This window comes from Ixodes scapularis, unplaced genomic scaffold (assembly GCF_016920785.2).
Source record: "Ixodes scapularis isolate PalLabHiFi unplaced genomic scaffold, ASM1692078v2 PGA_scaffold3__209_contigs__length_174095766, whole genome shotgun sequence".
Lineage (NCBI taxonomy): Eukaryota > Metazoa > Arthropoda > Arachnida > Ixodida > Ixodidae > Ixodes > Ixodes scapularis.
In genome coordinates this window covers 121440054-121464742 of record NW_024609868.1, presented here as the reverse complement: position 1 = coordinate 121464742, position 24689 = coordinate 121440054, and the positions used below count along the sequence as shown (strand labels likewise).

General features: G+C 45.0%; 1 protein-coding gene across 1 annotated transcript in view; it reads right to left on the bottom strand.

Annotated features, from left to right (window-relative positions):
- The window catches only part of LOC8034447 (zinc finger MYND domain-containing protein 19), a 54619-nt gene that overhangs the window by 20337 nt on the left and 9593 nt on the right, over positions 1-24689 (bottom strand). The window contains exons 2-4 of the mRNA XM_042292613.1: positions 14190-14451; positions 6227-6286; positions 1485-1591 (exon numbers count right to left, since the gene is read on the bottom strand). Coding sequence (XP_042148547.1) covers positions 1485-1591; positions 6227-6286; positions 14190-14273 — 251 coding nt within the window. The 5' untranslated portion in view covers positions 14274-14451. The remainder of the gene's footprint in view (positions 1-1484; positions 1592-6226; positions 6287-14189; positions 14452-24689) is intronic.

The window sequence follows — 24689 nt, the reverse complement described above, 5'->3', positions numbered from 1 at the left end:
TAAAAAAATATAAGAAAATATCACCATTAAAAAACAAGTATGGGTGTTGTAATAGAAATCGTCAGGAAAGCAAGAACTGCCAAATAACTTGTTCTTTTTTTTAGATAAATGTTCAGCTTGGTTAATTCTTGAGTGAATTGAGCAACAGGAACGACAGTGTACTTACTCTTTTGTTCTATTAAAAATGCGAGCACGTTGGTGGGGCGGTGTCATTTTAATTATTGTTATCCCGCCAGGTCACAGCCCAAAGTATTCATATAAAGAAATCACATCTAAAAACTTCACTGACAAAACTGAGTTTACAAAAAGCGTAGAGCACGAGGTCTGTACAATTTTAAATCGTTTGAACCGCCTCTTCCTCGGTCTAACGTTGGCCCTCGGCCTTTCCAGCGTCGGCTATCTGGCCCCCACGCTCAAATGAGTTTGAGACTACTGCTCTAGGGCTACCCGACAGATTGCGTCAGTGTGGCAGCACCATCTCCCGTCGTGAGCGGTGACACTACACACTAGGTCCCACCCAAACGCACATCTGTGAACCACCCTTTAATGTAACATTACTACGTCACTTCAGCAGAGGAACTTCCCATAGATGCCGTGCAATGGAGAGTTTGAATGTTTCTAGTCATGGCGCTGTTGACGCATTTAAAGGGATACTGAACCGAAATTTGGATTTCTCAAAGTAAGGCTGCAGAAGTGTTGAACGGGACGCTACGAACTCCAAAACATCACTCGTACATCGATATCTCAAACGGATGGCCATACTTTTGGAAAAGAAGGGCGCGATCAAGCGAGTTCTTTGATGTAACTGTCCTCCGGGAGAATTGGAGAATGAGGAGAAGCGGCCTCGCTTCTCTCCTCCTCGCCTCTGTTCCCCAGCTTGACGAGACGTAGCGAGGAGGAGAGAGAATGGGCATCGTGACGTGCATTGCGTCGTCGGCCGGATTCAATCGCGCACTTCTTTTTCAAAAAGTATGGCGATCCGTTAGCTACATCGTCGTATGAGTGATATTTTTTTGGTTTTACAACTTCCCGCCTATCCGCCCGGCCTTGTTTAGCGAGCTCGAAATTTCGGTTCAGTATCCCTTTAAGAAATTCTGACGTAACAGACTCAATGAATGTAGGCAAATCTATCGTAAATGTGTTGCATGTGCAGAGACGCTTCTTTCTGAATTTTTAGCGGGTGAGGATTTTAGAAGCGTTTTGATGTAACGCCAGTAAATGCGTTAACAAAGCGAGCGATTCCTTTTTCTCCTATAAGCATTTCATCAGAAACAAGAGACGGGTAACCTTTCAGGACATGTGCACGTTCAGAACTTTGTGGTTTTTTGTTCTTTGTATGTCTCAAATAGTTTTCTTGCTGGCTCTTCTCCATTACTGTTTGACAGATCATTGATCTGAATTTAGACTCCACTTCTCTGCTCCACAACCTGCTGCAAGTGCCGACAAGTGCCCATCCAGCCAGCAATTGAAGACTAGCCACTCACCAGAGTAAATGGTGCAAATACTGTCCACTGCTCTTGCTCTGGTTCATCTCGTAAGCATAGGCAAATATCTGGGCCCCATTGCCATCCTTGTCCACCTCCACACGGGCCTGCAACAAAACCGCCACTGCCCGATCACAAGCAGTCCCGCGTGGAGACGGTCAAACTCTGTTTCAAAGCTAAACATCATTACAAAACATCATACTTAAAAGAACGCCAATTCGTAGTTTGCAAAAGGTCCTTTCAGAACACCACATATTTAAACAAGTCATTTGGTTACCCTGCAATTAGCACCTCAATAAAGCAATAGCATCCCCTATAACAGCAACTTTGTCATTGTTTCCCACTGCCAGCTTCGTCACCTAGAAGGCAAACCGCTTTCAAGCATGAACAATCATTTCGAGGGTACACACAAACTAGGGCCTCGATGTGCAACATGAATAGATAAATGAGCACGTGAAAGCTTCCATCTTTGTGAAAGCCTATAAAAAGTACACTATTGCAGAATCAAAAGCATCTCAACTCGAAATGCGATCATATAGGACTTAGCTAGACTATTAAGTTCTATCCTGTAGTAGCACGAGCGAAGGCCAATCCAGATGCTAAACTTTCCTGTGTTGCGTTCAACCACGCCACATTACGTTGCTACGGCCACACAGAAGTTTGTGTACTGCAATGTTTACACAACCTCGTTAATTAAGACTGATGGAAGTCGGCAGATGTTTTCGAAGAAAGTGATGTTTCGTTAATATGGACACCTCCGTTCCCCCAAACGATTGTTCATAATGAGAGTTGTCCATAATAATGAGGCAAAAACTCGTGTATTTTCTAAGTTTGTCCTCGAAAATTGTGTCCATATTAACGGGACATGACTGTATGTGCCTGGGACTGCACTGCTTCCGGAAAATAATGGGGCAATGAAGTTTGGTCGGATAGGTAGCGCCATCTCATGTGGAATCTCCATAACTCTGGGACGGCCCCAACCACAATCATTGGACCCAACCTCGAGCACAAAAGTCCGAGTGCCCCGCCGGACTGTGATGCAGCGCTTGTGTCCAATCGTTAAGTGGCAAGGCCTGCTCAAAGTTGCCCCTTTTGGACATCAGTCGTGCTGACTGACAGCCGACCGAGGTGCCTCCTGTACACTGCCCTGGAGCGCTATACACACAAAATGCCACAAGAATCAAAAGGATTCAATTTGCAGCTCTTCATGCCATCGTCAAATGCGATGGGTCCTTTATCTGTTTTTCAAATTGATGATCTAGTTTAGAAAATTATCACGTGTCTGCAATGATGACCCAACAGGGTAGCGAGGGTGGAGTTATTACTTATGGAGTTAACAGAAATTAATTTTTGGAACAATGCCACCACAAAATCCTTAAGCTTGGTTGAAATAAAGTAAAATGTACCAGCGTGAGCACTTCAATACAGCAGTAGCCTCAATATAGTGGAAGGTTTTGGATTTGTAAAGATTGCAATCGTATGGAATTACCGAGGTTAATAGTTGACTAAGGCTTCTGTTAGTTTTTTTTTTTGTGTGTTATGCTACTAGTATGATTATGCACCATTGTTACTTTGGTTATGAATGACAATAATCAAGTTAGAGCCCTTTGCATTGCGATAGAGGTGCGTGCCATTGACTACACGTCCCGCATAAAACAATCATTTACATGACCCAGCAGTTAAAAAGTAGCTAAAAGGGGCCATGAAACAATATTTGGGCTGAAATATATGAATTTAGATTGGGATTTTACTAATAGCACATTGTTTAGTGGACCAAAAGAAAGGTAGAAAGTCAAAAGCCAGCTTTTTCGGCACAAAAATTTGAAAACATAGCTGACTATTTTGTACCTTCTTTTCTTCGAAAGCTCTTTGCCTTTTCACTGCGATACATCCGCAGTACCCAAAGCACGCCACCCGGCCTCACTACATTCTGTTCACCCCTAAGCTGACAGCACGTTGGGAGCTACGCATTTCCTGGACCAATCGACCGCCTCCCTTTCATCACCCGACCCCTCCTCTGCGCATGGGTATGCGCGAGGGAGCGTGATCATGGAAAAAAAGATAGAATCATGGCTGGCCCAACAAGCGCGTAACTTCCACAGCCACAAGCGGTAGGTGGGCAGGAAAGCACCTTTTATACGAATTTTGAGCAAAGGTCTAATCTTCTAGGGGGAGAATGATGATGTCTGGGTGCACAAAGAAGGGTCCGAGCAAGAGGGGAGTTCCTCCTTTCCCTCCTCTTGAAATGTTTGTTAACGCTGCATGATTTGTGAGTTGAGAAAAAATAAGAAGGAACAAGTTGAAAAATTGTTTCATGATCCCTTTGGAGGGACACCGACAGGATATTTATGCTCGCCAAGGTTTTTATTTGTACATAACATACGAGAGCCCAACCACCCAGAACACAATTCGCGGCTTGAAATTTGTTTTCTTTCCGGACGAAAACCGCCGAACAAGAACTGGCCGGTTTGAGTCTCACCCATGTGCCGTTTTTTATGGCTTAGACATGGGCATTGAAGGCACACACTGTATCATTAAATATAGACAAAAATATGATACCCATTTGTTGTGGCTTCTAGAAAGCACCTCTATACGTATTCCTTCTTCCCCAGTCCAGTTTCGATTTTGAGGAGTTGAGTTTTTGACTTCATTAAAAACATATGCGACACTGTAGCAAAATATTGATTGGCTTGTAGTCTACCAACACAATAAATCGTCTGGCAAAAAACAAAAAAAAAACTACTGGGGTGGTATTAGCATTTCTTTAAGAACTCCAACAGCATTATTACCATTAAGTCTGAGACGTGCTGCGATCTACCCGGAGGGATGATGCATTAATTCATGCATTTGCATAGCCAACATAAATTGTATGACCAGACTACCAAACAGCAATAATAAAAGCACTAGGGAACGAGACAAGAAAAGAAAAATTGCTACTATTAACTGATATACTTCGCAACAACTTTTTTTGGCATTTCAGGGGAGAGGAGGAGAGCCCCGCGCACAGCTTTATTCAGCGCTGCAAATGGGAGAGAATGCGTGCCTGTATCTTCCACTGCATTACTAAGAAAAGTTGTTGCAGAGCATAGTAATGCTTTGTTTGATAGCATCATTTGATACTGTACCTTGCTGCAGGTTAAGCTCCTTCCATGAAGCTTTCTGCTTAGCGGAGCAAATGCCATGAGAGGAGACAAGACAAGACTCGCTTCCTCTCCGGCATTCGCTCTGCAAAGCTAAAAAGGGCATGGGGGTTCGCGGGACGAGCTCGTCTTGCTTTTCTTTACCCGCAATAAGGTGTATCAACTGATATACTGATTTTATTATTGCTTCAGTGTACAAACCGATTCATCTTTCCATCTTAACCAAGAGCTTTGTTGGCTTAGTAGAACCAAAATGTAGCATGTGGATGCATGCTTCTCCAGCCTTCGAACAGATGGCACCTCCAGCCTACCAATGACGGCATGGGCAGCGCTCTTAGACGTGCCTGGAGGAATGAAGTCCACCTTATCACTGGTGTGCTGTCCGAGACAGGGCTTCGTGTTGGGGTAGACCCCAAAGATAAACGGGAGCAAGTGCTGCCGCAAAGACGTATAGGACAGTGCACCAGTGATAAGGTGGACTTCGTTCTTTCAGAACACGCCTGAAAGCGCTGTCCATAATCTTTCTTTTAAATTTCGCGGGCTTTCTTTTTAGGCTAATAAAAAGAAGCACACAAAGAGTATCACATAGGAAACACCTTAATTAAGCATTTCTCAATGCGCTCTACAACTTTCCAATTCACACCCTGGCTCTTAAACAAACTAACAGCATACTGTTAGTTTCATTCTCACAGAGCACTCCTTTTTTTTGGTAATGCTTGGTGCAAGTTATCTGGGACATTTTGTATGTTTCCTTAAAGGGACACTGACAGGGTATTTATACTTGCCAAGGTCTTTATTTGTACATGATATATAAGAGCCCAACTAGCCAGAGCACAATTTGCAGCTCGAAATAGTTTGTTTTTTTCTGCCGGAAAATTACTGATTGAGAACTGGCCGGTTTGAGTCGCGCTCACTCTCTTCTTTGTGGTCCCGTGCCGTTTTCTATGGTTTAGACACAACCACCAAATATAATCAAAATCGTCGGTCATCGAAGGCACAGACTCAATAGTAGAAATGGACAAAATCATCATACCCATTTTTTGTGGCTTCTAAAAGCCGCAAATACGTCGACTGAAGAAAAAAAAATTGCACAGCCACAAGATTATTAGTGTTTTTTTTTTTTCCTCCTTTATATTTCTTGTTCCTCCCTCCATAGTCCAGTTTCGAGCAGTTACGTTTTTTGAATATAAAAATATATGTGACACTGTAGCAAAGTATTGATAGGGTAGTCGACTGACACCATAATAAATCAACTAGCGAAAATAAAGTTTTTTTTAGGGTGTCAGTATAGTTTTATGCAAGCAAATCGCAACAGCAACTGCCACCCAGTCGCACAGGTTTCTGTGTTCTGGCTGAATCAGGCTCATGGCTGTATGGATGGCAAGACAATAAACACTTTGGACATATCAATACTGGAGAAACGTGCAAAAGAAAGTCAGTTACATCAAACAGGAGGTGGGGAAGGGTCAGACGAGAACCCAGGACAACACACAACACTAATAAAAGCCCAAAGACAAGAAAAAAAAAGAAAAAGAAACGTGTCAGTAATGACCATTCAATAGCTCGCCTCCACATTAACCCTCATTTCAACGAGGCACCAACCTCAAAGGAGTACTCATGGACGAGGCTGATGTCCCGTTCATCAAGAAGGGTGTACTTGATCTGGAAACAAAAAAAAAAGAAAAGAACACTGATTAGTACACAATATTACCTTAAATTCCTAGAATTTCTTAGTTGTAGCTGATGTTCCAGACACTTTCGTCCAGAGGACCCATATCTAGAGCACTGCACAGGGGCCTGGCCCAGCATGCAGGCCGGGCTTGTGCATTTTTAAAAATAGCTGGACAGATTACACTCCCTTTATACATGCACGCTCCAGATACTTCCAGGTCTCCCTGGCCACACTGTTGTGGAAGAAATATTAACGGAAGTGTGCTTCCAAAGAAGGCACTTGGCAAAAGAGCACCATCAAGCTGGTGTCGACCCCAACTCTGCATTCTTTCAGTGAAATTAAGTTAAGCATTGTAATGAACACTACAAAGATACTTCAACAATTATGGCAGAAATAAAGAAACACAGAAACTGAACAAAAAGAAAAAAAAGCCAAAATGTGCAAAAAAATTAACTTCAGAGAGAAAAATATAAACTCGCACTCCCAATGAAAGGGTCTTGAAAAACGGAATATCTGAAAATTTTTAAGGGACAGTTTTAAGGTTTTGGCGACATCTAGACTTTTTCTTTAAGGCTCTACAAGTCTGAATCCCATCTTATGAAGACAATGCTACGTTAGCACACAAAGATGATGACAAGGACGTTCCTTTGAAGCAGTGTACTCCCCCAAAAATCTTTTTATTCCCCAATTCTTTTTTTTTTATGTGCCTGCATAGGACAGGTGTGTCACAATTGCAGCACCAATTGAATTTCATTGTACATTTCTGTGAGCATGAGCAATTACGTTACACCTTGTAGCTCTTTCACGTGTATTAAAAAAATCAATCCAAATGAAAAAAAAAAAGAAAAAAGGAAGGTTTAACAATGTTTTTGCAATCTGGCACTTACCACCTTCATAAGGTGTAAAAATGTTTTCTTAGGTTGGAGGGCACTTGCACCACCATCAGTCAAACCCCAATTTGACAGTGAGCCTTTTGTGCAAAGTGTTTGGCGCCATCCGTCAATACATCAAAAAGCATTTTTGATGGTTCTCAAAAAAATTATGTTATTTACGTTACAATATAGATTATCTAAAACAAATATTACTTAACACAATTAATGGTTCCCTTACTACAGGAGAAATTCCTGAAGAGCCAGAAGCTGCAGTACTTAGGCCTCTTTACAAAGACGGAAATAAAAAGGATTTCGGGAGTTGCCGACCGATATCAATATTGCCAGTAATTTCGCGCATGATGGAAAAATCGGTTCAGATAAATATGAACACCTCTGAAAAATTCCCTTATTACTGATTCGCAGTATGGTTTTCGGAAAAATAAAAGCACAACAGCACTTTTGGAGGAGTTTTCGGACTGCATCAACAATGCATTAGATAACAATAAAATTGCTCTTGCCTTATTTCCAGATGCATCGAAAGCTTTCGATACCATTGATCATACATTAAGTCTAGAAAAACACGAAAGAATGGGCTTTAGAGGACCATTTTATGATCTTGTTTCCATGACTACCTCACACAGATTTCAATTGGTGAAAATAGAAAATTGTGTTTGTGGTAAAACTAAGGTTCAGTGCATGTACTTTGGGCCCGCTGCTGTTTAACATTTCCATAAATAAGTTCAGTCTTTTACTGCTACAGTCTAGAATCTTATATGCAGACGATACAGTTCTACTATTACCATATGACATATACGAAAATGCAATTTCAATTCATAATTACTTACAGCGCGACTGGGACAAGGACAGACAGAGAAGAAACACAGAAACGCAGGACAAGCGTGTTTCTGTGTTTCTCCTCTGTCTGTCCTTGTCCCAGTCACGCTGTAAGTGATTATGAACTCTTACCAACTCGCCCAATTGTCCATTTTGCAATTTCAATATTTCAAAAGTATCTGGACATGTTATTGCAGTAATTTTCTGACATTATTATTCCAGTAAATAAGAACAAAACGAAACGTGCACATTTCCGTAATCCCCATAAGCAGGTGAAGCTTACGGCAGGTTTTTATTTAAAATCGTGGAATGGCAGCGCTTGTAAAAGTATAGCACTTCCATACGAACAGTCTGTAATGTACTTACGCATATTTTTTGACAAACATATTTTATGAAACCATCACACAGAATTTATTAAGAAAAAAAATTCTTTGCGTAGTATCAGCATATCTTTACCGGTTAAAGAGCGCTTGTGGTATAAATGTTAGGAAAACTGTTTTTATGACCTTAGGAGAGCCGATCTTGCGATACGGTATTACTGTTTTCGGTCAATGTGCAGGAAATAAAAAGCTTGGAATAGATAGACTACTCAAACAGATTGCGAGTAGTGTTGCGTACGGAACCTCATTTGACAACATAATTATATAGGAAAATGAATTAACTAAATATAATGTCTTTCTAAACTGTATAAATGTGTAATATTAACATGGCATTACTACGATAAAAGCTCGAAAATTGAGGTCAAAAAGAGAAATCTGAGATGCACTGAAAGGTATACCCAAAATATTTACGAATTATGGAAAGAGAATGAAACGGCATTATATTCCTTCCCTTTTTTATGAATTGCACAATAATTCGATTAGTGCATCAGTCATGCAAATGGCAAAGTAAGCTCTTAAAAGTGGTGTCTAGAATGTAAAACCTGATTTCCCTGTTGTTTAGTGCGTTTTTTCCCCTCCAGAGTAATTCCTGTGTTATGCGATGTTGATTTTCAACTATTGTTCATTAGGGATGTCGCGAACCACCCTAGGTTCGATTTCGAAAGGTTTCGATATTTGCGAAGCGAACTGAGGTTCGATTTCGAAAAATTTCGATATTTTCGTACCGACCGAGGTTCGATTTCGAAAAATTCGCAACTTTTGACCACAGCGGAGTTTCGAATTCGAAAATTTCGAAGCTTTCACGGTTTCTAAAATTTCGAATTCGAATATTTTTTTACTTCAGGTTCGATAAATTCGAAGATTTCGAAATTCTTTGTAAAAAAGATTCAAAAACTTCGAACGCTTCGAATTTTTATAGACATGAAGTTCGAACAATTTGAATTTCTTTTTGCATAAAGTTCGAAAAGTTCGAAGGTTTCGATTCTCTTTTAACGCTAAATTAAAAAAAAAAAAAAAAACATTGAAGATTTTGAATTTCTTTCTAATCCAAGTTTTCAAAGTTCGAAGTCCGATTTTCAAGTTTTTCCACAGTTTCAGTTTCAAATAATGTTTTCACGACTCACTTGTTTTCACAAAATCAAGTTTAGAAAAGTTAGGGTGTGATATCTAGATTCTGCGAAGTTGGTCAGGCAAGTAAATGAGACGACGAGTGTCCCGGACGTGCTAGAATATTTGCCAGTGCAGAATTGTGACCGCCAGCCCGGGGGGGGGGGGTCTTTAACCTGCATCACGCAGTAGTGATTGGACGAACACACTGTTTTACGAGACTTATCCAGTTCAAAACGGCCAGGGGCGAGCAGGAGGTTGAGGCTCAGAAAAACCTTGAAGTGACCTGGCAAACTACCTCGCCACCCCTTGCACGCTGGTAGTAATCCGATCCGGTGAAGTTTATAATTGTCCTGGAGGTTTATTTTCTGAGACGGAGGAATCGCCTCGCAAAAAGCACAAAAGCCGACACAACTCGAGGTCGAGGAGCGTTCTACCATACAAGTGGCGTCGGAAGAGGAAAAACGGGGGAAAGAGGGTAGCGGGGGGGGGGGGGGGGGGGGCTTCAGCCTTCTTCTTCCCCTTGCAGGTATTTCGGACTGTTAAAGAAAACAATACGGGGAAAGAGGGCGTGGTCGAGCTTATTTTAATCTGAAATTATTTATGCATATGTATAGCATAGCTACTGTCGCTCTTCACTGCATAAAAGGTTGCGTAGATGGTCATTGTTAGAAACTCGTTGTCAGAAGGCACTGCTCGTCACATGCTTAGTGGTTCGGAAGTTCAAAGCTGTCTTTTCGACCTAAACACCTGTGCCAATAGTAACAAAAAAAAAAAAAAAGAATAAATGCGGGAATAAAAAGCAGGAGAAAAAAAAAACTATCAAGAATTCGTCGGAAGTGTTCTATTCTTGCATATTCAGAGGTTCAGAACTTCGAAACAAGTTTCTTTTACCAAAATGTGTACAGGCTAAAAGAAACACGTCCCAGGAACGTGAAGCGAAAAAAAAAAAAAAAATTTTTCTTTTAATGACGTGCTGAACTTGAACACTATTAGAAATCTTCTCCCATGAGTTAATTTATTTCTTAACGTGAAAAAACAATAAATATATTATTTTGTATTCTGCAGATGGCAACGATATGTACTGTCTGTGGTGTTAATTTAAATGCGATACCTCAAACAACTTAGACGAAAATAAATATCAAGTTTAGGACATAATTGCATGCAGATACATGTTTGGACATTTCTTTCGAAACTCACGTTGAATAACAATAATCACATCTTAAGACGGCCCTTACCTAGGCTATACATAGATCATTCTTAAAAAAAAGTATAACATATCTACCATAAATAGCTCCGGCTGCAGCGTGCTTCAAATCTGGCACAAACGATAATCGTCAAAAACCCGTCGTCCTTCCTCGCCCCTTCGGGGATTTATTTCTTTAAACCTAAGCATGCCAGAACATTGAAATAAACAACATTGTCTTTCGTAAGGAACGCAGCACCGCGTGTAAAAGTTCGAGAAAAAAAAATTACGAATGTACCCCACTACTTGAAATCAAATGAAACCGTCCGCCGGTCCTTCGAAGTTCGACGAACGTCAAACTTTTACCCTAAAAGTTCGAAGTTCGTCGAACTTCTGACTTTTCAGAATTCGAAAGTTCGAAACTTTTCGAATTCTCTTGATAAATAAGTTCGAAAGTTCGAAATTCATCGAATTTTTTGGTCAGTCAAGTTCGAAAGTTCGTCAAGCATCGAACCTTGCAGCGCAATAAGTTCGAAAGTTCGAATTTTTTAGCGTAATAAGTTTGACGGTTCGAAAAGCGTCGAACTTCTTAGCTTAACAAGTTTGAAAATTCGACCTCCGTCGAATTTTACGATATAGACAAATCGAAAAATCAAAATCTATCGAACCTTTCGAACCGCTTGATTCGATCATCGAAACTTCGATTCGAAAAAAGTTTGCGGCATCCCTATTGTTTATTATGTCATGCTTCACGTGAGGTCGTACAGTTTTTAGAGTCTGCTAGTATTTCAGTGTTCAGCGATTTTGTTTGATTTTCATGTGGAGAGTAGTTTCTTTTACATGGCGCAAATATTGCTGTGTTTTACAATTCTGTTTAATTTGTTTATCTATAGTGTTATTAGTATTACTGCATTCTACCCCTTTTATTTGTACATGTGTTTTGGTCTGCCTGGTCCCATGGAAGAGCAATCTGCTTTGCTTTTGTGGGCCAGTTACTGTAAGTGTTTTTTTAAAGGAGCAAAACATATTTTTATGCACACGAGTGTCTCTGGAAAAATAGTCCACTTCAGACAGGGTAAAGTTTCCCACAATTTCAAGGTGTCTGGTAAGTAGCTCCCTACATCCTCAAACCACAACACAAATTGCTGGGATTGGGTGAAAACTGAACAGGAAACATACTCCAGCACCTGAGAGATGCTTGAAGCAACAGCAGCCAGTCAAGGGCACTGTATTTTCACGTGACCTTCCTATGGTTTCATTTAATTTTCCTCAAATGCATCTAGTGATGCCTTGCTTTGCATTAACAATCTTAATTTATCCCATTCCTTCATTTCTGATTTTTTCTACTTTCCTTTTGGGAATATGTTCTTTCTCTTTGATCTAACCATGGTTGTCTCCTCCCTCTCCCTGATGAATGTGACACATTGGCAAACAAAACGTGGTTTGACTTTTGTTCTGGCTTGCAAGCAATCGTTTTTCTGGCTGTTGCAGGGAGCACAATTAACATTCTCAACATCATTTAAAGACAAAAGCATATTGATAATGTGCAGGTTTGGGTTTAGACAGTGCCAGATGATTAGAATTTAATGATGATAACAAAGCTAGAAAAACAAGTTGCTGTGCGAAGCACATTTAAGAACCCAGGCTAAAAGTTTTATTGCATTGGCAAAACAATGGCAGACTAACCTCACACCATCTAAATATATAGGGTGTCTAAATACTCAGACTCAATATAAAATGGGCCGTAAATCTTGGCACCTGCACGTGGAAATCTAAACTTTTCGTCGAAAGTGTATTGCATAGGTAGGTATTTTCATGTAAAATTACGAAGCGCAGCTTCCTTTTTGTAAAAAATAGGGCCAAAACCTTTCCAGGGTCAACAGCAGACGGCGATGAAAGTATTGATAGATGGCGTTGTGAGCAGCGTGGGAAGGTGTAGCCAACCAGCGAAAAAGCAGACAACACACAGACGAAATCCGTAGACAGCAAGAGTGCCGTTGGCGCCATCGTTATACAAGTGTGTTTTATTTTACTTTAATAAGCCAAACGGTCATTACAAAAGGATTACGTCAATTTTAGTAGACCACATCGTTGTAAACTGTCTCGATAAGGAAGTAGCGCTATCTGTCAATATAAGCGCCAAACACACTTTGCCACTCAACTCTGTCGTTTGCGTCGCCGTTGACCCCGACAAAATTTTTGGCCCCATTATTTACAGAAAGGAAACTAGCTATGCTTTGTAATTTTGCGTGATAAAACCAACCTGTGAAATACACCGTTGACTAAAAGTTTAGAGTGCTCCTTGCAGGCGCTGATTTTTACGGCCCATTTTAGATCGAGTCTCGGCGTTTCAGACACCCTACATAACGACAAATCAAGACTTTTGGGTGTATTGCCGACGTCAAGGCAGTGGGTAAAATTGCTCCACCTAAAAGCCAGCCGCAGACGCATTCAAGGGGATCCAGCCCGAGCCAATTCTGGCGACCCCCGAAGCCGAAAGCGTACCGAAGGGCCCCCCGAGTCGACAAAGAGCCCGGTTCGGTGGGCACCTTTAGAAGGCGGGCGTTCTCGGCGTCCCCCAAGCCGAGGAAGGTTCCCCTTCGCAGCCAAGGGTAGCCGGCGCGAGCAGAGGTCCCCCACCCGAGGAGGGAGGGAGCCGCCCTGCCGGCCTCCTCTGCGGGGCCGCCTTTTGTTCGTCGGGGGGAGAGAACGGCCCCGCCGACCTTCGGCCAGCTGATTCATTCGCGGCGGCCAGCGTCCGCTCTCGGCCGACCGTGCCCGACTGTCGCGAGGCCTTATTGATCGCCCGGCTGATTGCGAGAACGGCACGAATCCGTGGCTAGGACCCCGGGTCGCTTTCGCTGGCCATTATTTTCGGCACTGCTTGCTGCCGCGGTTCTACGGAAAGAGTTACAACACGACGTTCTTTCAGGTAGCAGACGTTTGACGGTGCAACGCAACGCGTTGGGCGAAATCCAGCGGACCAAGGCGCCAGGCGCACGGCGCTCTTGCCCCCCCCCCCCCCCCCCCCCCAAAAAAAAAAAAAATATATATATATAACAAATTTAGCGGATTGCGGAGCCAGGCGCTCTTGGCCCCACGCGAAAAAAAAGACAAAACAAAAGCAGAAAAACGGCAGCTGCCGACGAGCGTTTGCAATGCAATCTCCCGACCCCCCCTTCCAACCGCGGAAACGAGGCTGCACTTTTTCCCGAGTCCGCTTTCTCGCCGAGCTTCGTGATCCCCGCTGCGAGAGCAACTCTTCCTCGCTCGAGAAAGCTCGGATAAAAATAAAGAGAAGAAAGGTCCGCCGGACCACTCGCTCGCGCGGCGGTGGATCCCGGAAACGGCGCTCTCCGCGAAAGAAAAGACGCCCTCGGACCCCCAAAGACAAAGAGGCGGGAGGACTAGTCGGGTTTTAGAGCGGTGATAAGAGCGGTGGGGGTCCCCGTCGTCGCAGGAAACACGCGACGGAATCCCACTTTCGTCGCCCAGGGAGGGAGGTCCGTCTCACCTTGCCCGCAGCCCGTCCGAGCCGCACAATGCCCAGCTTGACCCCGGCCATCCAGGAGTCCGAGGGCCCGACTTGGTCTTTCATGGTGCTGGCATCAAGGCGACCACAACGCCTGCGCGCACACGGGGGAGACGGTGCGCCGGTGGTGGCTGGCCCTTCTCGTCGTCCGCTACTGTCTCGTCCGGCTGCCTCCCTTGGAGCAGCGATCGGAACATGTGCTGTCGTTGGCCGCGTTGCTGCCGTCGCAGCACCAAGCACGGCACTCCGGGAAGCGTATTGTGAGACCCCCCACGGCAAAGCCCCGCGAGAGAGAAAAGAAGGAGGGAGAGGAGGAAAGGGAGGAGGGATGAATACCGCGATTGGCTGGCGCAGTCACGTGGTACGCGCGCGCTACGCGCTGTTCTAAGCTGCGTGCAGCCCCCCTCCCCCCCGCTACCGCCGACACGAGCAGCCGCCCTGCCGTTTTGTTTTGGAGTACTCCACGCCCCAGTCGAAAAAGTGCATTGGTGCAGTCCTAGATATTGGAAGGTATCGTTAGTGTGAAACTGGATAACATACGCGCACAGGTCTCAATGCTGACTGGGCAGCTACGCTACGGCCGTTTTATGCTTTCTGCCGTAACGTTCGCGTACTCCAGGGCGGAAGGGTGTGTTTAGGCCTAAGGACCCGTGACCGCTGCCAGCGTTCCGAAGTCAGTTACGTCCTGGAAATAAACCCAGCTCGTTTGGCTTTCGCTAAAACGTCCAGTGTAGCTAATGTTTTATTTCATTCGAACGACGCGCCGCTGCGGTGTTGTGTAGTCTGCCCTACAGCGATGCCCAACTCGCCGCTTGGCAGCATTATTCACGGGTGTAACATCATTCGCCCGTTGCTGGCCTCAACAGGAATCGCGCCAGGTACGTATGAGACGCCAACGGAGCACAAGCGGTGATCTGGACCGCGAGTGCACGTCTGAATTGTGCTTTGCATATACACTGTCACGCCTCTGCAAGAATCAATTGCGCTCCCCGCAGCTAGTCGAAATGGAGAAGTGCATTGTCAAGCCTGTAACCCTGCGGCGAAATTGATCTATACCCGATGTCAGCTTTTTTGTGCTCCACTGGAAACGGTACTAAAGCGTGAACGCAGCTGCTTCGACCAGTGCTTTTTTTTTTTTTTTTTGCGCGATCACTCGAGGGGCTGAAGCATGTCCGCGGGCAGCGTGCACGCACTCGTACACCCACAGTGGAGTGACGCGAAGTGACGTAGCGATTGTTACAAATTTAGCGAAGGAAGCAGGCAGTGAGAAAATATTCCACAAGCCGACTGGCCATCTACTGTCATCGTCCTCACCTGCAGCGACGACTGGGCACGTGTGTGAACGAATTGGTTGATGTCAAGGGTCGTCCTCGCTGTGCTTACCAATTAGCCTCTGCAATGTGATATGCCCACTGTTATGCGTACGCATGCTGCAGACAGCAGGTGTCAGATTTGTCCTAGCTATTCTTACCTCAGAATATCTTCAAAGGATTGTATTCACACATGTCCGCAAGCCTCGGATAGTTTTGCCCGAGTGACTTGGAGCCTGTGCTCGACACAGGGGGGCTATGTTGCACGTTTTGGACTCCCAGAAGACTAGGGAGAAGGAAGTGACGTAGGTGTGAATGAACGTGTCTTGGCAACTTCTGCAGATACTGTCATCAGCGACTACACCAATCAACATCCAGCGAGCATCGTTGACGTCACTTCCTTCTCCCTAGTCTCCTGGGAGTCCAAAACGTGCAACATAGCCCCCCGGTGCGAGGGCTGGCTTTGCCTGCCTGACCTCCATCTTTCTTTGCGACTACAAAAAGCTGGCCAAACTGGCACCTGGCATTGGTGAATAGGTAGTCTAGACATAAAGGGAAACCGAGGTCAGCCAGCGTGAACTTTGCTTCAGCAACAGGGTTTCAAAATGCAGCCGCAAAAAGATGCACTACACTTTGGGCACATTGCCATTGACGTTTCTGTTTCCAGCAGCTACAAAAATAAGCACTCTCATCTCAGTTTGTCCTCTTTTCCAAACTTGGTGATGTTAACCACTTGTGAGGTTCCATCAACCCAAATTTCCACTACAGAATACTGACACTTCTGGCTGCATGACCTCCACTGGGCCATGTGCAGTCAAATCATGGAATGCCTAATTTTTCTCAAACCAGTAGGGAAAATATACGAGGCAAGACATTCTCAGATGATCAGCATGGTCGACTATATATGCAGCAGACCCGACAACAAAACTCCCTGCACACAACTTTAGAAATCCATCCATTTATTTCAGGCACATTGCACTTGCGAGCAGGCAAGCACGAAAGCAAATTTACATCACGAGCACTGGCAGTGCAACACAAGGCGCGCAAATACGCCCAACAAAAAATATGAAGCATAACGAAGAACTGTGGGCTAGTACTGTAGAAAGTTGTTAAAGATTGGTACACAACCTGTCTGCAAGGGAAGCTTGAGAAGTAGTGAGCCTATTTTTGATGGGACTGTCACATGCAAATGGCCCTTTATTATTTCTCTGCAAAGTCTCCTTTGAGTGTTATGCACTTCTAGTGGAGCCCACCCACTGAGAAAAAAGTAATTTCTCTTGGTCCTCACACCACTCACGTGCAGCGTCTATGACGGCTTCCTTGCTGGAGCGGCTGTCTTTACAGATCTTGTTTGAGCGCAGGGAATAGATGAAAGTCCGATGGTGCCAGATCCAGCGAGTAGGGTGCCAAGGCATAAGAGTTCTAAGTCACATTCATGGAACTGCGGGGCAGGTAGTGAGACAAGCTGGAATGTCTTGGAGGAAAGTCACATCGCCCAAGTTTTCTGTGATGTTTCTCGACAATGGTGGCTCACAATTTTACAACATGTCAAGCTCGATGGATTGCTGTTAAAATGATGTGGGAAAAGTAAAACTACACACTGGCATGGTTCTTTTCTAATGTGCTTGCTTATTTTTAAGCAGGCTCACTACTTGTCAAACATTGCACATATGAATCCAATGAGAGGGGTAATCATTTTTAAGTAGCCATCAAAAAAGTGAACACTATTAGTGGTCCCAGTAAACAGGAATGAAGAGGAAGGAGTAGTAAACCTTAGTTTGTAGACAGCGGTCAGAGCCCCATTCCTTCCTGTGTGTGTTTGTGTATTTTGCACAAGCCAATGCATATAACAGACACATACCAACTAGTTTAACCCATCCCCATACCTATTAGTGTAAAATAACATTGAAAGTTTAAACCATGTGTACTTGGGGTCAAGAATGATGATCGTGGTCACTGTTCTAGTGCTTAGAGCGTCTGCCCATTCCAAGTGCCCAACCCCAAATTTTATAACATTTGAAAGAAAGAAAAAAAAATGTGCACAGTACACATATATACATGTTAATATGATGACCTAACAAGCACCCATCCCCCAATGGTTTGTGACTATCTCAAAATTTTGAGCGGGCACTTGCTCGGTAGGTAGTCTGCCACATGAAATCGAATACTTCTAGCCTCTGAATTTGGGACGAAGACCATCTGTATGCTATATAGAAGCTGCCCACGAGGAAAAAGATAGCCAGGGCTGGTCAGATATACTCGAAAACCTATTCTGGAGCACAAATACTGCAATACATGTACTGCGAGGATAAAATACAAAAACAGATACAATTGTCTTCACAAGTGCAGCAAGAAAGCATTCTACAGGGTCATACAAGGAGACGCCAGGCTCTTTAAATCGACCGGAAAATTCGCTTTCTTAACCTATCGCTCTACGACTTTGTGCAGCGTTGCCCACGGATGGTGCATTTTTTTTGTAAAATTTGCAAAGAGCGATTTTACCTGAGGAAAAAGTAAAGAAAGAAAAAGGCTTAGCTCCTATGGAAACACAGCGACGCCACTGGTCTGCAAACAACAGAGCGCCGTTTCGCATGGAGGTAGGAAGCTTGTGGAGGAGACACGACGCCCCCAACGATGAGCAAAAACCAAGAGACGCTTGTGGACGAAAAGGAGAGCTGGCTCAACAGCTGTCCAATAGCATCTCTTGGTTTTTGGTTATCATTGGGGGCGTGTCCCTCCACGCTTCTGGCTTCACCCCTGGTAACCTCATGTCGCCTCCAGAAGCTTCCTACTTCCATAGACAAGAAAGGACACCTTTAGAGGCTGTTGTAAAATAAAAAGAAGAGAACTTGGAGATGCCCGAGCAGGAAAGAAAGAGTGGCAAACGACTTTGAGGACGAGCCGAGACCGAGGCACCGGCCCCTTTCTAGGAAACCGCGAAGAGGGACGGGGAGCCGCAAGGAGAGCGCGCCCCACTGTGGGGTCATAAATGACGAGCCCCCCTCTTGGACCTTGCTTTGTGCGGGCCACTTCTCCCTTCTTGTTTGACCGACGGTCGAAGGTGAACGTGCCTTCGCTCGCTTTACTTGAATCAGTTTTCACTAGAAATAAACCATGTTCTGTTACACTAAAAAACAATGAGTCCTTTCCCTAATTCCACACTGTTAAAAAGTTGGTGCCGAAACCCGGGAATGAAGGAAATTAGGACGTGACTTCCAACGCAGAACATCCAACGACAGAAAAGGGAAAAAGACGAACGAGAAGAAGGCAGGAGCCATCTTGGATTCGCCAACGGCTGAGGCAACGAGCTCCGGACCATGGAACAACTCAAGGGGAAACGAACTGCCCTGCAAACAGAGGTGACCAAACTCCTTTCTGAAATTGATTCATACATCAAAAGCAATGAGAAAAACGAAAAGAACCTCGGCATCTTTTCCGCAAGGCTTGGTGCCCTCCAAGCCCAACTGAACGAGGTGGACGCCGCCATCGAGCCACTGGTGCCGGAAGAAGCCGAGCAAAACTTTGTGCAAACAATTGAATACAATGATCAGGTCCTCACCTATATTGCAACACTTCAGGAAGAGTTGAAGGAAGTCCGAGCAAGGGCACCACAAAATTCGGATTCATCGGCGATGCACAACAACGGAAACGCGACAACGACTGCCTGTCGAGTGAAGCACCTGAAGCTCGAGCTGCACAAGTATGACGGCAAAAGCTTCTCCTGGCAAGAGTTCTGGGAGCAGTTCGAGCAAGTAATACCTTCGACAAGTTCGGGTACCACAGGGCTGCGGTGACCGGCGAGGCGTCAAGTGCCATCAGGGGTTTGCCTCTCACATCACGGTGCTACGAGGACGCGGTGCTTCTGCTGAAGAAACGCTTCAGAAATGAGGACATCCTCGTTCAGACACACATGCAGAAGCTCCTAGATCTACAGCCAGTGCGAAACGCCGACGACGTCCGGGGTCTCCGTTGACTCTACGACACCATCATCTCCCATCTCCAAAGGCTGGAGGCACTCGGACAGAAGCATCAGACCTTTGGTGCTCCTCTGTTTCCAATGGTTTACCGTGCACTGACAAAAGAAATCTTGCTGAATTTTAACAGAACGATCGTGAACGAGCAGGCATCAGACGTGTCGACGCTGGACGCTTCAGCTGGTGGGATGTCCACGAGATTTGAGGACTCTCGGGAACGGCCGATGGAGACAAGCACCATTGAACGAGGTATCGTGCCACTAATCTCACGACTGCTTGCCTTTTTGAGAGTCGAAGTCCAGAACCGCGGGAACCTAGCTACACAACAAGCTATAGGCACGAGGCAACAGCCACGTGGATTAAGGGCAGAGAAGAAAAACGAGAAGAAGGGAAGTCCTGAAGAACGCTATCAATCCTCTGCAGCATTACTGCATCAATGAACGAAACTTGATAGCTGTTTCTTCTGCAAAGAAAAAACCGTGCAACAGCTGCCTGCCCTGCTGAACCCAAAGAGCCCGTGCCACTCTGTCCGTCTTTCTTTTTAACGGGCAGACGACTGACGACGCAGCCAAGCATAGGGAGGAAAGATGTCTAAGGTGTTCACACCAACCTTCGCAGGTTTTGGACCCACCGACAGATGACAACGGAAGCCTTCTGGCGCCGATGGAGCCAAGAGTACATGGCGGAACTGAGGAATGTGCAAAGCCAGAAACAACGCCAAGAAAAACTGCTGGAAGGGGGTGATCTGGTTCTTCTTCGCAACGGCCTGCGACCCCGACAGCAGTGGGGACTCGCTAGGATCCAGCAGGTGTTTCCGGGAAGAGACGGCAAAGTATGATCATGCCTGCTCAAGATGCCCAGAGGGTCAACGCTCAAAAAACCTATAGTACAGTTATTGCACCCTCTTGAAATCGCATAACGGGACAAAAAAAAAAAAAATGACGCTGTCATTTTGGGGGGAACATGTTGTAAAATAAAAAGAAGAGAACTTGGAGATGCCCGAGCAGGGAAGAAAGGGCGGCAAACGACTAGGACGACCCGAGATTGAGGCACCGGCCCCTTTTCAGGAAACTGCGAAGAGGGACGGGGAGCCGCAGGGAGAGCGCGCCCCACCGCGGGGTCATAAATGACGAGCCCCCCTCTTTACCCACGCTTGGGGGCCACTTCTCCCTTCTTGTTCAAACGACGGTCGAAGGTGGACGTGCCTTCGCTTGCTTTACTGAAATCAGTTTTCACTCGAAATAAACCATGTTCTGTTACACTAAAAAACAATGAGTCCTTTCCCTAATTCCACAGGGGCGTTCCCACCGACCGCGAGCTCTACTTTTGGCTTCACTTGGGATTTTCTTGTTTGGCCGCCTTGAGTTGGTATGTCGCCTCCTATTTCTTGCTATTTTCATAGTTGTTACCATTACTGATATCGATGAGTATGCATTATTTAACCAGATTCTAGAGCAGATTCTGTTCCCGCAAGTGTGGGAAGCATTGTTTCATAATTTATGATAACGCACCAGTAAAGCATATCATACAACACCAAAGCAAGTCTAAATATGTTGTTCAACTTGTATTTCTATGTGATTGCGCAGCAAGGTCTTACATGCTACAGCCAGCACGCCCCGCCATTTATAAAAAGCAGACGCCCCTCAGTAGAACTTCTCAATTAAAGAAAACAGATTATACAATCCGAGTTCTAGCACAATTTGCAGTTCAGCCTTTACAACTAATAAGCTCACATGCATTTTTATTTTTGCCAATTTAAACATGCGCGCTACAAGCAGCGAACACACTCGTGCCTACCGACACGAGGGCGTGAAAATTGCAAGGTTTTGCATTACAGCAGCTGAATTCCGTTATTCGTTCTACCTGTGATGATGATGGACTTTGAGATTTTTTACGTGCGAGGTGGACAGATATGAGACACCGAGAACTGCATTGACAACATCGACGTGCTTCGCGTCACTCTCACTAGTGACCGAGATACTTACCAGTGGCTGGAAAGCTACCTCCAAGCTACGAATATGTCATGGATCATGGACTGGGAACTTCCTAACCCAACAAGGTAATGGAAAAACTTTGCCTACTTTCCCTGCTCATATGTCACAGACCATACTTTGTGTTAATATTGTATGAATGTTAATGGGTTACACGGCCACCATGAGGAACTTCTAATTGGTTCCTTTGACACATGCTGGTCGTGATGAGGCCCCTCCAGGCTCGTCTGCGGTTGCTGCACCCCCTCAAAACGGCCCTCGGATCGTATGAAAGCATGGCATAGTCGACTCATGGGATGATATTCTCTGTACATGCTAAAACTTGCACAATGTTTTTGTTCTGCAGCACCTTGGCAACTGTCAATTATCTATCTACATATCTGTTACAGTCTCTTTAACAGGCAGTAGTTGAAAAAGAGGATGGAACTTTGCAAGGAGAGGAAAGTAGTGACACATGAGGAACAAAGAAAGGATGAATATTAGCTGGTCCTGAACGGGTTGTTAGTAAAAGATACACCATGATACTTTCTTTCAAAAGATGCTGCTGACGTACTGCGGCAGATTCAATAAGAACAGTGGTGGTACCATTGCCTGGAGCAGGTGCTGTTAGAAATGAAGCGCACAAGGAGCTGCAGGCGATTCCTTTGCACCTGGTTTGGAAGCGGCCTACAGCAGTGCCAGGAAGCACGGGCGATGCATCAAGGTGCAGCCCACAGAGATTGCCAGGTGTCGACCGGACATCACTAGAGGCGCAGGTCCAGTGTCCGCCGGCAGCCCTTCCAAAGGCTCCGGCACCAAGAGGAGCAAGCAGGTACATGATCTGCACTTCCGCATCAAGAGTGGGTGCCTCACGTCAAGTACCACGGAACCGGACACTAAACAGGAGATTGGCAAGAACACTGTTGTCACCTCCGACCATAGCTGCCTCAACTTCTCACAGACACTTTTTTTTTTTTCTCTTTACCTACCGTGAAATATTAAGAATCTGCCCATGCAAAAATAACCCCCCACCCCCACTTTTTGCAACATTTGCAAAATAGGCTAAGGATATTTTTGTACAAAGTTAAAGGGGCCCTGCAAGGACTTTTTTACTGGTTTTTAATTTGCACCAAACCTGAGCACACTGAATGTAGTAACTTAGTTAAACTTTATTTTTATCAAAATGCACTTTATTTTAATAGTTATAGGAAAATTAAAATGACAAAAACAAGCAAACAATAACGTTCCTCATGATGTCCTTGGCTGCTTGAGTGGCCGTGAACTAGAGGAGGGGTAGTGAGCTCGGCGAGCGCTCACGGCTGCCGCACTCCGTGTCGACAGCGCGAGGGCGCCACCAAAGCACGTTCTGAATAGGTTGTACGCAGCAGGCAGCCAGAGCGGCTCTCATTGCATTTGCTGCGTGATTAAACACTAATTCGGCATGACACTTCATTGGCTACAAATGACAGCAACATGGGGTAAGGATCAGTTCAGAATGGGAGCCACTTCGCACTGCAATACCGCCAAACAGCCAAACCGCAAGACAGAGCTTCTCGCCGAAGGCCTTCGAAACGCTCTGAGCCGGTCGGATCCTCCTGTCCATACGACCGCAGCTCCACCTCGTACATCCGGGACCTTTCCGTGTCGGTGCCACTGCTTGGTGGCGGGTATGTCAACAGGTCATTTCTTGTTTCCGTACTTTATAAACTGCATTCGTTTCTTTTCTGACCTAAAATACTGAACAAAAACTATTTTTATAAATAATTGAAATGGTTCGCGCCACTTACATTTTGTATTTTGACTAAAAAGAAGCTTTTAGCGGCTCTGACCAGTAGTAAGCCCAGGACCAAAGACGTCACATTTTGCGCGCTTTCGGTACTGTGGGTCGCTCCCGTCGGCGAAGGAGGTTTCCGCGTCGTCCGGTTAAAATATGGCGCACTGATATTTAGTTACTCTCCCCGTGCCCGCTGGCTTGCCCGAACTCCAAGAGACTTAGAAACCGCAAAAAAGGTAGACGCTTAAATATGATTGCAGGGCCCCTTTAAGTACAAAATAAGCGATTTGATAACAGTATCCAACATAAGGAAGGTAACACAGAGAAGGGGACAGACAACAACAATGACTTCTAACTTGCAACAACATTTATTGGCCTGAAGTTACCATATATAGGAGAAGGAAAAAGAGGTAAGGGTGAAACATTACTTTTTTTTCTCTTGTCACTGTGGCAGCTTTCACTTTCCCCTTTTCCCTCCTTCACCTATATATGTGAACTTCGGGTCAGTAAATGCATTTGCCAATAGACAATATGCGAAATGCATAGTGCCATCTAGTGAGGCGCCGAAGAGCATGCTCTGTCTCACTAGTTGGTTTCGGTGCTGGCAAAGGCCAGGGTGCAAAAGCGTAGTTCTGAAAAATCCTTTACTCGCACAAACATTCGCGCAGAGAAAGCGCTTTCGAAAACCAGAAGCCCAAGCCCGTGCCCGCGCCTTTGCCGGCACTCAAAGCCAAATTTCAAGCTGAAGTTTATGTCTGCCATGTTGGTTGCGGCGAGAAACCAGCGACCGGTGTGGCAGTAAGCATGTACATGCGCAAGAAAGGCGTCAAACAATACTAACCCTTAGCTCGCAGGTGTGAATGAGGAGCGATGAGAATGAGCAGTAGGCCGCAATTGCTACCGACAACGCTATGAAAGTGACAAACAGCAGAGAAATCTCGACGCAACAAAGATGGCAGCGCACAGAGTGTTGCCAGGCGTTCAAACAATTTCGCATATTGTCTATTGGAAGTCATTGTTGTCCATCCCCTTCTTTAAGTAACCTTCCATATGTTGGACACATATTTTTTGCATATTGATGACCTACGAAGCACCCATCCCTAAATTCTGAGGAAATGTCTAGAAATTTTGAGTGGGCGCTTGCTCAGGATTTTACGGTACACGGGTTTATGTTGGCAAGTCATGCCTATATGTGGTTTTGTTTGCTGTAGTTTCTTATCAGTGTTTTACGGTAGTGTCATAGCTGGTATTGGAAGACACTTCACTCTCTGCTTCTCTACAAGCCCCTGCCTCAAGTTACGCAGCAAAGTCATAGCGCTATCCGCTTTCCTTCGCAAGGGTTTGTGTGGGGTGACAGAAGAGGTTGTCGCTTTTACCATCCAAAATGGTATGCCCCCTCCCCCCACCTCAGCCAATGTCATGAAACAGACAATGCACAGGGGCATCTCTATGAA